This window comes from Salmo salar, unplaced genomic scaffold (genome assembly GCF_905237065.1).
Source record: "Salmo salar unplaced genomic scaffold, Ssal_v3.1, whole genome shotgun sequence".
Taxonomy (NCBI): domain Eukaryota; kingdom Metazoa; phylum Chordata; class Actinopteri; order Salmoniformes; family Salmonidae; genus Salmo; species Salmo salar.
Window position 1 is genome coordinate 1 of NW_025549670.1, and position 14,380 is coordinate 14,380.

The 14,380-nt window shown below is 42.6% G+C and overlaps 1 protein-coding gene across 1 annotated transcript; it reads left to right on the forward strand.

Annotated features, from left to right (window-relative positions):
* Window positions 1-6,659: 6,659 nt before the first annotated feature.
* LOC106587168 (butyrophilin subfamily 1 member A1-like) lies at window positions 6,660-13,458 on the forward strand. Its single transcript, XM_045713453.1, has 9 exons — window positions 6,660-6,803; window positions 7,299-7,367; window positions 7,627-7,989; window positions 8,075-8,356; window positions 8,706-8,834; window positions 9,439-9,459; window positions 9,920-9,946; window positions 10,205-10,231; window positions 13,252-13,458. Exons 2-9 carry the CDS (start codon window positions 7,301-7,303, stop codon window positions 13,437-13,439), a joined length of 1,104 nt encoding a protein of 367 aa, XP_045569409.1. The 5' UTR covers window positions 6,660-6,803; window positions 7,299-7,300; the 3' UTR covers window positions 13,440-13,458.
* Window positions 13,459-14,380: the final 922 nt, after the last annotated feature.

Here is a 14,380-nt window from a genome sequence, read left to right on the forward strand (position 1 = left end):
CGATTAATTATTCTTTGAGGAAAAGATCATGACCATTAGAAAGCAAATTACGGACTCCTCTTTAAATCTGCGTATTCCTCCAAAGCTCAGTTGTCCTGAGTCTGCACAACTCTGCCATGAACTAGGATGAAGGGGAGACACTGCCAAGCGTTTTTAGTACTCTATCTCTTGACACAATGATGAAAATAATCATGACCTCTAAACCTTCAAGCTTCATACTGGACCCTATTCCAACTAAACTACTGAAAGAGCTGCTTCCTGTGCTTGGCCCCCCTATGTTGAACATAATAAACGGCTCTCTATCCACCGGATGTGTACCAAACTCACTAAAAGTGGCAGTAATAAAGCCTCTCTTGAAAAAGCCAAACCTTGACCCAGAAAATCTCCCATTCCTCTCAAACATATTTTTAAAAGCTGTTGCGCAGCAACTCACTGCCTTCCTGAAGACAAACAGTGTATATGAAATGCTTCAGTCTGCTTTTAGACCCCATCATAGCTCTGAGACTGCACTTGTGAAGGTGGTAAATTACTTTTTAATGGTGTCAGACCGAGGCTCAGCATCTGTCCTCGTGCTCCTAGACCTTAGTGCTGCTTTTGATACCATCGATCACCTCATTCTTTTGGAGAGATTGGAAACCCAAATTGGTCTACACGGACAAGTTCTGGCCTGGTTTAGATCTTATCTGTCGGAAAGATATCAGTTTGTCTCTGTGGATGGTTTGTCCTCTGACAAATGAACTGTAAATTTCGGTGTTACTCAAGGTTCCGTTTTGGGACCACTATTGTTTTCACTATATATTTTACCTCTTGGGGATGTCATTGGAAAACATCATGTTAAATTTTACTGCTATGCAGATGACACACAGCTGTACATTTCAATGCAACATGGTGAAGCCCCAAAATTGCCCTCGCTGGAAGCCTGTGTTTCAGACTTAAGGAAGTGGATGGCTGCAAACCTACTTTTAAATTCAGAAATACCAAGGATGCTGGTTCTAGGTCCCAAGAAACAGAGATCTTCTGTTGAATCTGACAATTAATCTTAATGGTTGTACAGTCGTCTCAAATAAAACTGTGAAGGACCTCGCCTTTACTCTGGACCCTGATCTCTCTTTTGACGAGCATATCAAGACTGTTTCAACGACAGCTTTTTTCCATCTACGTAACATTGCAAAAATCAGACATTTTCTGTCCAAAAATGATGCATTAAAATTAATCCATGCTTTTGTTACTTCTAGGTTAAGACTACTGCGATGCTCTACTTTACGGCTACCCGGATAAAGCACTAAATAAACGTCAGTTAGTGCTAAATACGGCTGCTAGAATCCTGACTAGAACCAAAAAATGTGATCATATTACTCCAGTGCTAGCCTCCCTACGCTGGCTTCCTGTTAAGGCAAGGGCTGATTTCAAGGTTTTACTGCTAACCTACAAAGCATTACATGGGCTTGCTCCTACCTATCTTTCCGATTTGGTCCTGGCCCACCTACACTGTAAAGGGGTGTGTAACTGGTGGCAGTTAAGTCAGACGCAGGAGAGCATAACTAGATAATAGCCGGAGCAGTTTAATTACAAAACCAACGGCATAAATCAATAACCAACATGGGTACAAAACCCGACGCGCACCAGTAACAAATGTGCACTTACAACAAACAATTCCACACAAAGACATGGTGGGAACAGAGGGTCATATACACAACACTTAATGAGGGAAATGAGAACCAGGTGTGTAGGAAAACAAGACAAAACAATTGGAAAATGAAAAGTGGATCGACGATGGCTAGAAGACCGCCGCCGCCGAACGCCGCCCGAACAAGGAGAGGAACCGACTTCGGTGGAAGTCGTGACATACACGTACGCTACGGTCACAAGACGCAGGCCTCCTAATTGTCCCTAGAATTTCTAAGCAAACAGCTGGAGGCAGGGCTTTCTCCTATAGAGTTCCATTTTTATGGAACGATCTGCCTACCCATGTGAGAGACGCAGACTCGGTCTCAACCTTTAAGTCTTTATTGAAGACTTATCTCTTCAGTAGGTCCTATGACTGAGTGTAGTCTGGCCCAGGAGTGTGAAGGTGAACGGAAAGGCACTGGAGCATCGAACCGCCCTTGCTGTCTCTGCCTGCCCAGTTCCCCTCTTTCCACTGGGATTCTCTGCCTCTAACCCTATTACAGGGGCTGAGTCACTGGCTTACTGGTGCTCTTCCATGCCATCCCTAGGAGGGGTGCGTCACTTGAGTGGGTTGAGTCACTGACGTGGTCTTCCTGTCTGGGTTGGCGTCCCCCCTTGGGTTGTGCCGTGGCGGAGATCTTTGTGGGCTATACTCAGCCTTGTCTCAGGATGGTAAGTTGGTGGTTGAAGATATCCCTCTAGTGGTGTGGGGGCTGTGCTTTGGCAAAGTGGGTGGGGTTATATCCTGCCTGTTTGGCTCTGTCCGGGGGTATCATCGGATGGGGCCACAGTGTATCCTGAACCCTCCTGTCTCAGCCTCCAGTATTTATGTTGCAGTAGTTTATGTGTGGGGGGGCCAGGGTCAGTCTGTTATATCTAGAGTATTACTCCTGTCTTATCCGGTGTCCTGTGTGAATTTAAGTATGCTCTCTCTAATTCTTTCTTTCTTTCTCTCGGAGGACCTGAGCCCTAGGACCATGCCTCAGGACTACCTGGCATGATGACTCATTGCTGTCCCCAGTCCACCTGGCTGTGCTGCTGCTCCAGTTTCAACTGTTCTGCCTGCGGCTATGGAACCCTGACCTGTTCACCGGACGTGCTACCTGTCACAGACCTGCTGTTTTCTACTCTCTAGAGACAGCAGGAGCGGTAGAGGTGCTGACCTGTTGCAACCTCGACAACTACTGTGATTATTATTATTTGACCATGCTGGTCATTTATGAACATTTGAACATCTTGGCCATGTTCTGTTATAATCTCCACCCGGCACAGCCAGAAGAGGACTGGCCACCCCTCATAGCCTGGTTCCTCTCTAGGTTTCTTCCTAGGTTTTGGCCTTTCAAGGGAGTTTTTCCTAGCCACTGTGCTTCTACACCTGCATTGCTTGCTGTTTGGGGTTTTAGGCTGGGTTTCTGTACAGCACTTTGAGATATCAGCTGATCTAAGAAGGGCTATATAAATACATTTGATTTGATCACCTTTTATCAAACCTACTGCAGTTATCACCTTTTGGACTACATATTGTAGATATGCCTATTCTTTTGTTTTGGAGGCTGTAACATAGTGGGTGCGTTTTCTCCTCTTCTCTTTGCAGTGTGTTATGGGATACGTTCCACCCTTTCCAGGAGGACTATGGTGTTTCCTGTTTCTGTTTCCTGCCTGTCTCAGCAGGCTCACATCACCACTAACCACAGCCAACACATAGACCGAGAGACATACATTTAGAATATAGCTCACCTTTTCACACTACTGACCTGAGCCAAGCTGAACAGAGCTGTACTGGGCTGGCCTGGCCTGGTTACACATTTAACATAGTTGCTGGAACCGTGATGGACAGGACCATGTGGAAGGTAAATATCAGAGCCAACCCAGTACAGTTTGGTTTGGCCCAATAGTGTTAACAGGGTAGATACAGTATTCTGCACTGCCCTGAGACTGGTATGGTGGAACAGGGTTAATCTCAAATGATACCCTACTACACCTCATAATATAGTGCACTGCATTGACCAGATCACATAGCACCATGATGTAGAGCACCATTTAGTTACAGTATCAGGCAGTTGCCAAATAAACTCAGCAGCAAAAGAAACGTCCTCTCACTGTCAACTGCTTTTATTTTCAGCAAACTTAACGTGTAAATATTTGTATGAACATAACAAGATTCAACAACTGAGAAATATACTGAACAAGTTCCACAGACATGTGACTAACAAAAGTGGAATAATGTGTCCCTGAACAAAGGGGAGGTCAAAATCAAAAGTAACAGTCAGTATCTGGTGTGGCCACTACCTGCATTAAGTACTGCAGTGCATCTCCTCCTCATGGACTGCACCAGATTTGCCAGTTCTTGTTGTGAGATGTTACCCCACTCTTCCACCAAGGCACCTGCAAGCTCCTGGACATTTCTGGGGGGAATGGCCCTAGCCCTCACTCTCCGATCCAACAGGTTCCAGACGTGCTCAATGGGATTGAGATCCAGGTTCTTCGCTGGCTTTGGCAGAACACTGACATCTCTGTCTTGCAAGAAATCACGCACAGAACGAGCAGTATGGCTGGTGGCATTGTCATGCTGGAGGGTCATGTCAGGATGAGCCTGCAGGAAGGGTACCACATGAGGGAGGAGGATGTCTTCCCTGTAACACACAGCATTGAGATTGCCTGCGATGGCCTCCTGGGTGGAGCAGTGGTCTAAGGCACTACATCGCAGTGCTATCTGTGCCACCAGAGATTCTGGGTTCGAGCTCAGGCTCTGTCGCAGCCGGCTGCGACCGGGAGGCCCATGAGGCGGTGCACAATTGTCACAGCGTCATCCGGATTGGGGAGGGTTTGGCCGCCAGAAATATCCTCGTCTCATCGCGCACTAGCGACTCCTGTGGCGGGCCGGGCGCAGTGTCCTCCGATACATTGGTGCAGCTGGCTTCCGTGTTGGATGTGCATTGTGTCAACAAGCAGTGCGGCTTGAATGGTGGCATCATCATAATGTGTCTTAGACTAGTGACAGACCACATGTAACAACACCTGCACAGGTACATCAGAACAGAGGAGGACGCATGGCTCTCGGAGGATGCTTGGCCCTCGACCTTCACCTCTCCTGAGTCTGTACAGGAGTTGCAGCAATAAGACAACTACTACCAATTGGGGAGAAAAAAGGGGTAAAATATATATATATTTTTTAAAGAGATTGCCTGCAATGACAACAAGCTCAGTCCGATGATGCTGTGACACACCGCCTCCAAATCGATCCCGCTCCAGAGTACAGGCCTCGGTGTAACTCTCATTCCTTCGACGATAAATGCAAATCCGACCATCACCCCTGGTGAGACAAATCCGCGACTCATCAGTGAGGAGCACTTTTTGCCAGTCCTGTCTGGTCCAGCAACGGTGGGTTTATGCCCATAGGCGACGTTATTGCAGGTGATGTCTGGTGAGGACCTGCCTTACAACAGGCCTACAAGCCCTCAGTCCTGCCTCTCTCAGCCTATTGCGGACAGTCTGAGCGCTGATGGAGGGATTGTGCGTTCCTGGTGTAACTCGGGCAGTTGTTGTTGCCATCCTGTACCTGTCCCGCAGGTGTGATGTTCGGATGTACCGATCCTGTGCAGGTGTTGTTACACGTGGTCTGCCACTGTTAGGACGGTCAGCTGTCCGTCCTGTCTCCCTGTAGCGCTGTCTTAGGCGTCTCACAGTACGGACATTGCAATATATTGCCCTGGCCACGTCTGCAGTCCTCATGCCTCCTTGCAGCATGCCTAAGGCACATTCACGCAGATGAGCAGGGACCCTGGGCATCTGTCTTTTGGGGGTTTTCAGAGTCAGTAGAAAGGTCTCTTTAGTGTCCGAAGTTTTCATAACTGTGACCTTAATTGCCTACCGTCTGTAAGCTGTTAGTGTCTTAATGACCGTTCCACAGGTGCATGTTCATTAATTGTTTATGGTTCATTGAGCAAGCACGGGAAACAGTGTTTAAACCCTTTACAATGAAGATCTGTGAAGTTATTTGGATTTTTACGAATTATCTTTGAAAGACAGGGTCCTGAAAAAGGGACGTTTCTTTTTTTTTGCTGAGTTTATGTAGGTAACATGATATAATAGTCAGTAGTACCACATTATTTCTTAATAATACGAGCTGAAATAGGATAATATATCTAGTTTGTATTTCCCTACATGATCACGTGCTTTCACCTCTACAGCACCACAGGCTTTCTGACTTGGCCAAAGATGGTGGATAAATTAAGATGGTTGACTACTTTCGTTTACCAATGAAAAAAAGTTGTCAGTTCCAGTCTTCTTAAGGGGGCGGCTCTCCCATAGGCACCAATGCGATAGCAGATGGGTGTGGTCTTCTTAGTTCATTGACTTCCATTGAAAAAATAAATTAGGGTGTGGGATGTCCTACTTCCTCTTCCATCGCTGCAATGACGTGTCCCTGTGTTCAGTGTGTCTACTGCCCTCTAGTGTCAACTTTATGCCAGTGCAATAAGGCCATGGTTCTCTTTTAGTCCATGTCAACAACCCACCACAGTGGATGCCACAATCAATATGTGACATATGGATGGTCATATAAAGAGGACAGATTTAAAAACTGAAAGGAGAGTAAGAAAAACAATCCTGTGAAAGTGAACAAGCAACAGGTTTAGGGAAGTGGATGATCCCTCAGCGATCGCTTGCATCTCTATAACAGGTGGCTGGTGGCACGTTAATTGGGGAGGACAGTCATAGTAATGGCTGGAATGGAATTAATAGAATGGTCTGAAACACATCAAAGACCTGGTTTCCATGTTGTTGATACCATTCCACTTACTCCATTGCAGCCATTATTATGAGCCGTCCTCCCATTACCAGCCTCCTGTGATCTCTATGTGTGACATCTTAGTGTAGCCAGTTTGTCAGTTTTGTTTCCAGAAACTATGCCACCTCTCACCTACTTCCTCATAAGTTAACTCAAGTCAACTCAAGCTGATTAAAGTGTGGATTCCATCTCATCTACAAGAATAACAAGTATATCAAGTTATGTTGAAGCCACTTCCCTGCCTTGCAATAGACACACCAGATTTGTTTTCTCTCCAGTCTTTCCACCACAGGCGAGCGAGCTTTAAGCCAAACTCTTCTCAATTGTGATCTGCATGTATCTAATCGTAAGTATTATTTGTATATATGTTTAAAGCTGTCAGGGAAAATAGAGTTAACGGCAGAAATGCTTTATACTAATAAATCCCCGCAATTAATATTGAAGTTGATGTTGATGGTTGGCAATAACTGTGTGTGAGAACCAGACAGGCCTTGATAAAAAGGCCAAGTTTTGCATATTTAAGAAAGTCTGTCTTGAGTAGTCTTTGGCCTGATGTTTTAAAATAGTGTGTGTGTGTCTGTCATATCCCTCAGTGCAGCTGACAGGGATTATGGAGATAATGGGAGAAATGTTTTATATTATTAAATAAAAGGACCAAGTTTTACATATTTTTGAAAGTCTGCCTTAAGTAGTCTTCTGTCTTAGGTCTCAGGTGGTCTCAGGTGATTACATAATGAATCCATATCATATGATCCATAACATCGCCTACTTTGAATCACATTGAGGGTCTAGAGCTCAGGATCTTTTTGATTTATATACAGTATGCTATCCTCTCTTTCAGAAATGATGTGGACTTGGACAGACTGTCTGTGTGTCAATCTCCTGTTTCTCCTCCAAAGAGCAGGCTCTGGTAGAGTGACCTCACATGTTCTTTGTGTGTGTGTGTGTGTGTGTGTGAACGATGTGAGGATTTGCATGAACGATGGCTACGGTTTGCACTTTCGGTACTAGGCTATTCCATTGGCAACCAAGCTAAATCAAGCAAACCTTAAGTATTTGGGCCAGGTTTGGTGTTGATCTTTAGTGTGGTCTGTTGAAGTCTGAAAGGGACCAACAGTTGATGATATGCATGGTTGTTTTTGATATTGAATGGTTGTTTTTCTTTCCAGAAAGGTTTGAGGTTCTTGGTTCGACTCGTGCCATTGTTGCTGTGGCTGGTGATGACATCATTCTGCCCTGTTATATCAAACCCAACATCAGTGCTGAGGACATGAGAGTTGACTGGTTCAGAGTCAACCTCCCAGACCCTCAGTCAAACATTAGAGTCCATCTCTATCAAGACGGCAGAGACAAATACCATGATCAGATCCTCTCCTACAGGGGAAGGACATCGCTGTTTAAAGAGGAACTGAAGAAGGGCAACACCTCTTTGAAACTGACCAGGGTACAAGGCACTGATGATGGACGTTATAAATGTCTTGTTGAGTCTAAGACACATTTTGATGATTCCACCGTTCAAGTCAACGTCAGAGGTACATTTCTTAAATACAACAACCCATATGATGTTCCTCCCAATCTCAGCAGTACTTCATCTCCAGTTTCCCTTTGTGTCTGTAGCTATAGGATCCAAGCCAGAGGTTTCCATTGAGGGACAGAAAGGAGGGATGGGTCTGCTGTGTGTATCTAAAGGCTGGTTCCCTGAGCCTGAGTTGGAGTGGCTGGACAGTGAAGGGGTCACTCTGTCTGCTGGACCGTCAGAGACAGACAGGAACGATAAGGGATTCTACATAGTCAAACTAAAGATCCCTGTTAAGGAGACTGACAACCTCTTTACCTGCAGACTGAGACAGAGGCAGCAACATGAGGTGATTAAGATGGAGACAGAGTTTCACATCCCTAGTGAGTAACACAACATCATATTATTGTTTAGAACTCTAAAGTATTCTAATGTCAAGATGAAACCACGTTGGTTTTGAAGATCCAGCTATATGCCTCCACCTTAAATGAATGGAAAATATCAGCACAACATTAAACAAGGAAATTAGATGGTGCTTCTCTTTTCCATTCATTTGGCATTGAGGCATATTGCTGGATCTACACAACTGATGTCATGGGACGTGGTTTCATTTTGCCTACATTTGAGGTCTGTAAACTTCTGACAAAGCTTTCTTGGAGTGAAATGTCTTATTATTATTATTATTATTATTAGGTAGCATGTCTCTGATCTCAGTTGATTTGTGTCTTGCAGGCGAGCCGATCCTTGTTCACACAGACACACGGAAAGTGGCCCTTGCAGTGATTGGCTCTCTGGGCATTTTCCTTATGGTCATATTAGCTTTCACCATTTGGCGCTGGATTGCTTTGTGCAATGACTATGGTAATAAAAGACAAATTAAAGGGTTCATTTGACTTAATGTAAATGTTCTACAGTAAATGTTTTACAGTGCAGTTTACAGAGTGGCATACACAAGGAGTTAGGTACTAGAACTCAAAGCTGGCTAGTTCTAATCACTGAGCCGACAAGGTGAAAAAAGTAATACAAAATTCAGTGTATCTACCCTTGAGCAAGGCACTTAACCCTACCTGCTCCAGGGTGGCCATCAATAATGGCTGATCCCTGGCAGTGACCACACTCTCTGAGTGTATCTCAAGGGGTTGGGATATGCAAAAAGCACATTTCCACTTCACACCTCACACTCATAGAAGTTAACCACTTGTATATACAGTGAAACAGGACAAATATAAGCACCCCCTGTTTGACCTTTAGAAGAAAAAAGCAGACATTGGTCAGATACTGTACAGGTGGATTTAAGCATACAACAGCTTGTTTCATGGATTGAAAATCCTTACATATTTGACATGAATGCTTTTCATCACATTGTTTTTACTGTCCCCATCCCCCTACCACTCAAGGAGTTGAATTAATTATTCACCATTTAAGAATGCTTTACTTTGACTTTAATTTATCTGTTTGTCTGCAGAGATACTTGCTGATCAGCTGGGTAAGTAGGAGCTATACACGATGCATTACTAGACCCTTATGGTCAATATACAATACATACATGTATATTCTAAGGAAGGGTTCTCCAACCCTGATCCTGTAGTGCTACCATCCCGTAGCTTTCAATCCAACCTTAGTTATAACTAACCTGATTCAAGTTATCAACCAGCAAATTATTAGAATCGGGTGCACTAGATTAGGGTTGGAGCGAAAACCTACAGGGTGGTCTCCAGGAACAGGGTTGGAGAGCCCATTTCCAAGGGCTTACAATTAGCATTGTGCAAATAGCACAAAGATGAGTCATAATTATGTGGTAAAATATCACTGTATGGGAATCATTTTTTACTCACTGTGATGGCAATGTTCACACAAAGAATGATATTGTTTTATTAATTTATTTCAAAATGTTCTCACTTTAATTATCAAGAATTATAATTTTTTTATGTTTAATTTACCCACAGATTTAGTAAACATGAAGGGCTGTCCAGGTAAATGAATGATATTGAATTGTATTTAAAATATATTTCATATCATATTTGTATTGCTTAATGTATACTATATTATGGTAGAGTGATGTATTTTTACACCATGTCACTTTGGATATGTTTCTGGTTCTGAGTTTAGAGATTAAGAGAAGGAGATTTGTCATAGTGTTCCAATGGCACCATACAGTATACTCTACTGTAATATATTACCATAGTTTCTGGTATCCCCTAATTCTGACATACTCTCTGTTTATATTGTAGAACTTGAAACCATCAGAAAACATGCAGGTCAGTGTGTTTGTTGTACTCTCCAGTCCATCCACCTAAAGTTTAGTGCTGGGCGGTATACCGTATTTTACGATATTCCGGTATTGATGCACGAAAAGGTTTGTTTTTTTACTTTACTTTCTATAACGGTATTTGACTGTTTGGTTTGTTAAATGTGATACGCCCTGTGTTACGTCCATTTTTATAGTTTACTTCGCTACTTGAGTCATCTCTCTCCGCTCTCTCTCTCTCCATGCCGCATTCCACACAGACCTAGCCCCGCCCCCCTGTCACTCATGGATTTGTTGTTCCTCTCACTAAGAGAACTGCTTTCAGTCTCCGCATCAATGCAGTATGTGCAACAATGTTGATGACAACGATGCTGTTTTCACTTTGCTTCTTAATATAAATCCACTATCCACTAGCGTTCTATAATTACACTATAAGTTTGTGTTTCTTACATCTGCAAACAGCTGGTTTGTATTTTCTAAGCAAGTTGGGCCTAAATCTTGTTAGCTGCTAATGCTAATCGTTAGCTAGCTAATAAATGTACCGAGTCAGAGCAAACGTAACATAGCTACTGTATACAGATTTATAATCCCAGTAATGATGTAGAACTACAGTACCAGTCAAAAGTTTGGACACACCTACTCATTCCAGGGTTTTTCTTTATTTTTACTCATTTCTACATTGTAGAATAATAGTGAATACGTCAAAACTATGAAAAACACATGGAATCATGTAGTAACCAAAAAAGTGTTAAACAAATCAAATGTATTTTATATTGGAGATTCTTCAAGTAGCCACCCTTTGCCTTGATGACAGCTTTGCACACTCTTGGTATTCTGTCAACCAGATTCATGACGTAGTCACCTGGAATGCATTTCAATTAACAGATGTCCCTTGTTAAAAGTACATTTGTGGAATTTCTTTCCTTAATAATGCATTTGAGCCAATCAGTTGTGTTGTGGCAAGGTAGGGGTGGTATTCAGAAGATAGTCCTATTTGGTAAAAGACCAAGTCCATATTATGGCAAGAACAGCTCAAATAAGCAAAGAGAAACGACAGTCCATCATTACTTTAAGACATGCAGGTCAGTTAATCTGGAAAATGTTAAGAACTTTTAATGTTTCTTTAAGTGCAGTTGCAAAAACCATCAATCGCTATGATGAAACTGGCTCTCATGAGGACCGCCACAGGAAAGGAAGACCCAGAGTTACCTCTGCTGCAGAGGATAAGTACATTAGAGTTGCCAGCCTCAGAAATTGCAGCCCAAATAAATGTTTCACAGAGTTCAAGTAACAGACACATCTCAACATCAACTGTTCAGAGGAGACTGTGAATCTGGCCTTCATGGTTGAATGTGTCTTTGTGAGACGCAGAGTAGGTGAACAGATATGCATATGTGGTTCCCACCGTGAAGCATGGAGGAGGAGGTGTGATGGTGTGGGGGTGCTTTGCTGGTGACACTGTCAGTGATTTATTTAGAATTCAAGGCACACTTAACCAGCATAGCTACCACAGGATTCTGCAGCAATACGCCATCCCATCTGGTTTGCGCTTTGTGGGACTATCATTTGTTTTTCAACAGGACAATGACCCAAAACACACCTCCAGGCTGTGTAAGGGCTATTTGACCACGAAGGAGAGAGATGGATTGCTGCATCAGATGACCTGGCCTCCACAATCATCTGACCTCAACCCAATTGAGATGGTTTGGGATGAGTAGGACCGCAGAGTGAAGGAAAAGCAGCCAACAAGTGTTCAGCATTTATGGGAACTCCTTCAAGACTGTTGGAAAAGCATTCCTCATGAAGCTGGTTGAGAGAGTGTGCAAAAAAAGCTGTCATCAAGCACAAGAGTGGCTACTTTAAAGAATCTAAAATACATTTGAATTTTAAACACATTTTTTGGTTACTCCATGATTCCATAATTGTTATTTCATAGTTTTGATGTCTTCACTATTATTCTATAATGTAGAAAGTAGTAAAAAATTAAGAAAAACCCTTGAATGAGTTGGTGTGTCACAACTTTTGACCGGTAATGTATATCTGCATGTTTTTTTTGCACAACAGTTTCTTCTAAATCAAAGAGGAATACACAAAGCAAGAACATGAAGTAGCTAAGAAAAAACATGCAATGTATCCAAAGATTGTAGAGTCTCCTAGGAAACATTTGTCAACACTTTGGTTTCTACCGTGTCACAATAATTCCTCCCTTGCATTTTCATTTGTTGTCATGTCAAACACTGTATTTAAAGTGGCCACTATTATATTCAAACTATTGAATTGGAATAATCATTCTATTTCCTTGATTCCAACAGTTCACCCAAGTATTTTGCTCTAAATCGCAAGTCAAATCACAATTGCAACATTCGGTTAAAAATAAAGCCTAGATTGTTTTCCCATATCGTGCAGCCCTACGTGGCATTGTGGAAATGATCTCAAATGAGTGCAGGAAATACAGAAATTGATGACAATGTTGAAAAATATTTTGGGTTGAATTGAACAGTATAAAACAATCGGAATAGAGAAAGACCCATTGCAATCACTTCAAATGTATGTTTTGCCACGCACTACTCATAAAGCGAATTCGAACTTTTATTATTCAAAAGTATAAAATACTGTCATACTGTCAATTTGTTTTAAGTAATGTGATATGATATTTTGACCATATGGCCCAGCCCTACTAGAGTTTCACATGAATATTAATATCTTCACATACTGGTATTACTTGAAATAACATGACCACACATTCACATCTACAGTATACTTATGCTGTTATCAATAACAACTTATAGGCTACATATGTCTACAGTAATGTACTGTGCAGTAAGTCCTTTAATAAAATGTCCTCCCACATATTGATGTTCTTATTTTTATAGACTATTTTTTACTTCACAGTGGATGTGACTCTAGACCCTGATACAGCACATCACTATTCATGTGTCCCAGAGTAATGTACTGAGCAGTTAAATGCAGTCCTGCATATTGATATGTTTATTTTCTTTATTCTAATAAAGTGTGTGTTTCTCTCCACAGTGGATGTGACTCTAGATCCTGATACAGCACATCCTAAACTCATCCTGTTGAAGACAGGAAACAAGTGGAGACGTGGAGACATAAAACAGGATCTCCCTGATAACGCAGAGAGGTTTAATACTGTTCACTATGTCCTGGGAAAGGGAGGGCTTCTCCTCAGGGGAGATTCTACTATGAGGTTCAGGTGAATGTTGGGTGGAATTTAGGGAGTGGTCAGAGAGTCCATCGACAGGAAGAAGATGATTGACCTGAGACCTGACAATGGATGCTGGACAGTGTGGCTGAGGAATGGAAAGTACGAGGCTTTCACTGTCCCCCCTATCCCCCTCTACCTGAAAGAGAAGCCCCAGAAGGTGGGGGTGTTTGTGGATTATGAGGAGGGTCAGGTCTCTTTCTACAATGTAGAGGCCAGGTCTCGTATCTTCTCTTTCACTGGCTACACCTTCACTGAGAAACTCTGTCCATTATTTTATTGTGGTACTATTGATAACTCAGCCCCACTGGTCATCACTCCTGTAGGTGTCACTGACTAACTGTTTTATATCAAACATTGAAATACTGGTAGTGTGTGTGTGTGTGTGTGTGTGTGCGTTCGTGCAAGTGTGTTACTGTCATGACGTTGCCCTGTTGGGTGAGCTTTATGACCTCCCCATAAATACCTGTCCTCCTTTTCTCTCCACTCTTCAGAATGGGCTCTTGGAAAGCCCTGTGTTACCACAGAGAAAGTATGGTAATATCAAAATGCTCGGGAATGGAACAATAGTTCCCTTTCTCAACCAGTTGAAAGTGTCCGTTGGTACTTAAAGAATATGATGTCAGATCAGTTGTTGTCTGGGACATTATATCTGATGATAGGACGACATAAATTGTATCTTGGAAAGTCTACACATTCTAGTTATCCGATTCACATGGAATTGTTGTGCAATTTAAACGTTTAAATATGAAACTATTTGTGAAAAGATGACGTAATTTTAACTTCTAAATGAGTGAATTGTTTTCATAAGTAAACTATGCTCACTCAGTGGCCACGCCCAAGTGAACAGACATTGGTTGAGAACTATGAAACACGCCCTTCTCTCCCCCAGTACAAAAGTCCGTTGACAGAAGTTAACCTTAGTTCCCGAGGACT

Excerpts from the sequence above, each read along its gene's own strand:
- LOC106587168 (XM_045713453.1), top strand. The coding sequence starts at position 7,301 with ATGATGTGGACTTGGACAGACTGTCTGTGTGTCAATCTCCTGTTTCTC. Across the intron at positions 8,357-8,705 it reads GACAGAGTTTCACATCCCTA|GCGAGCCGATCCTTGTTCAC; the intron begins GTGAGTAACACA and ends TGTGTCTTGCAG. Across the intron at positions 10,232-13,251 it reads AACCATCAGAAAACATGCAG|TGGATGTGACTCTAGATCCT; the intron begins GTCAGTGTGTTT and ends TTCTCTCCACAG.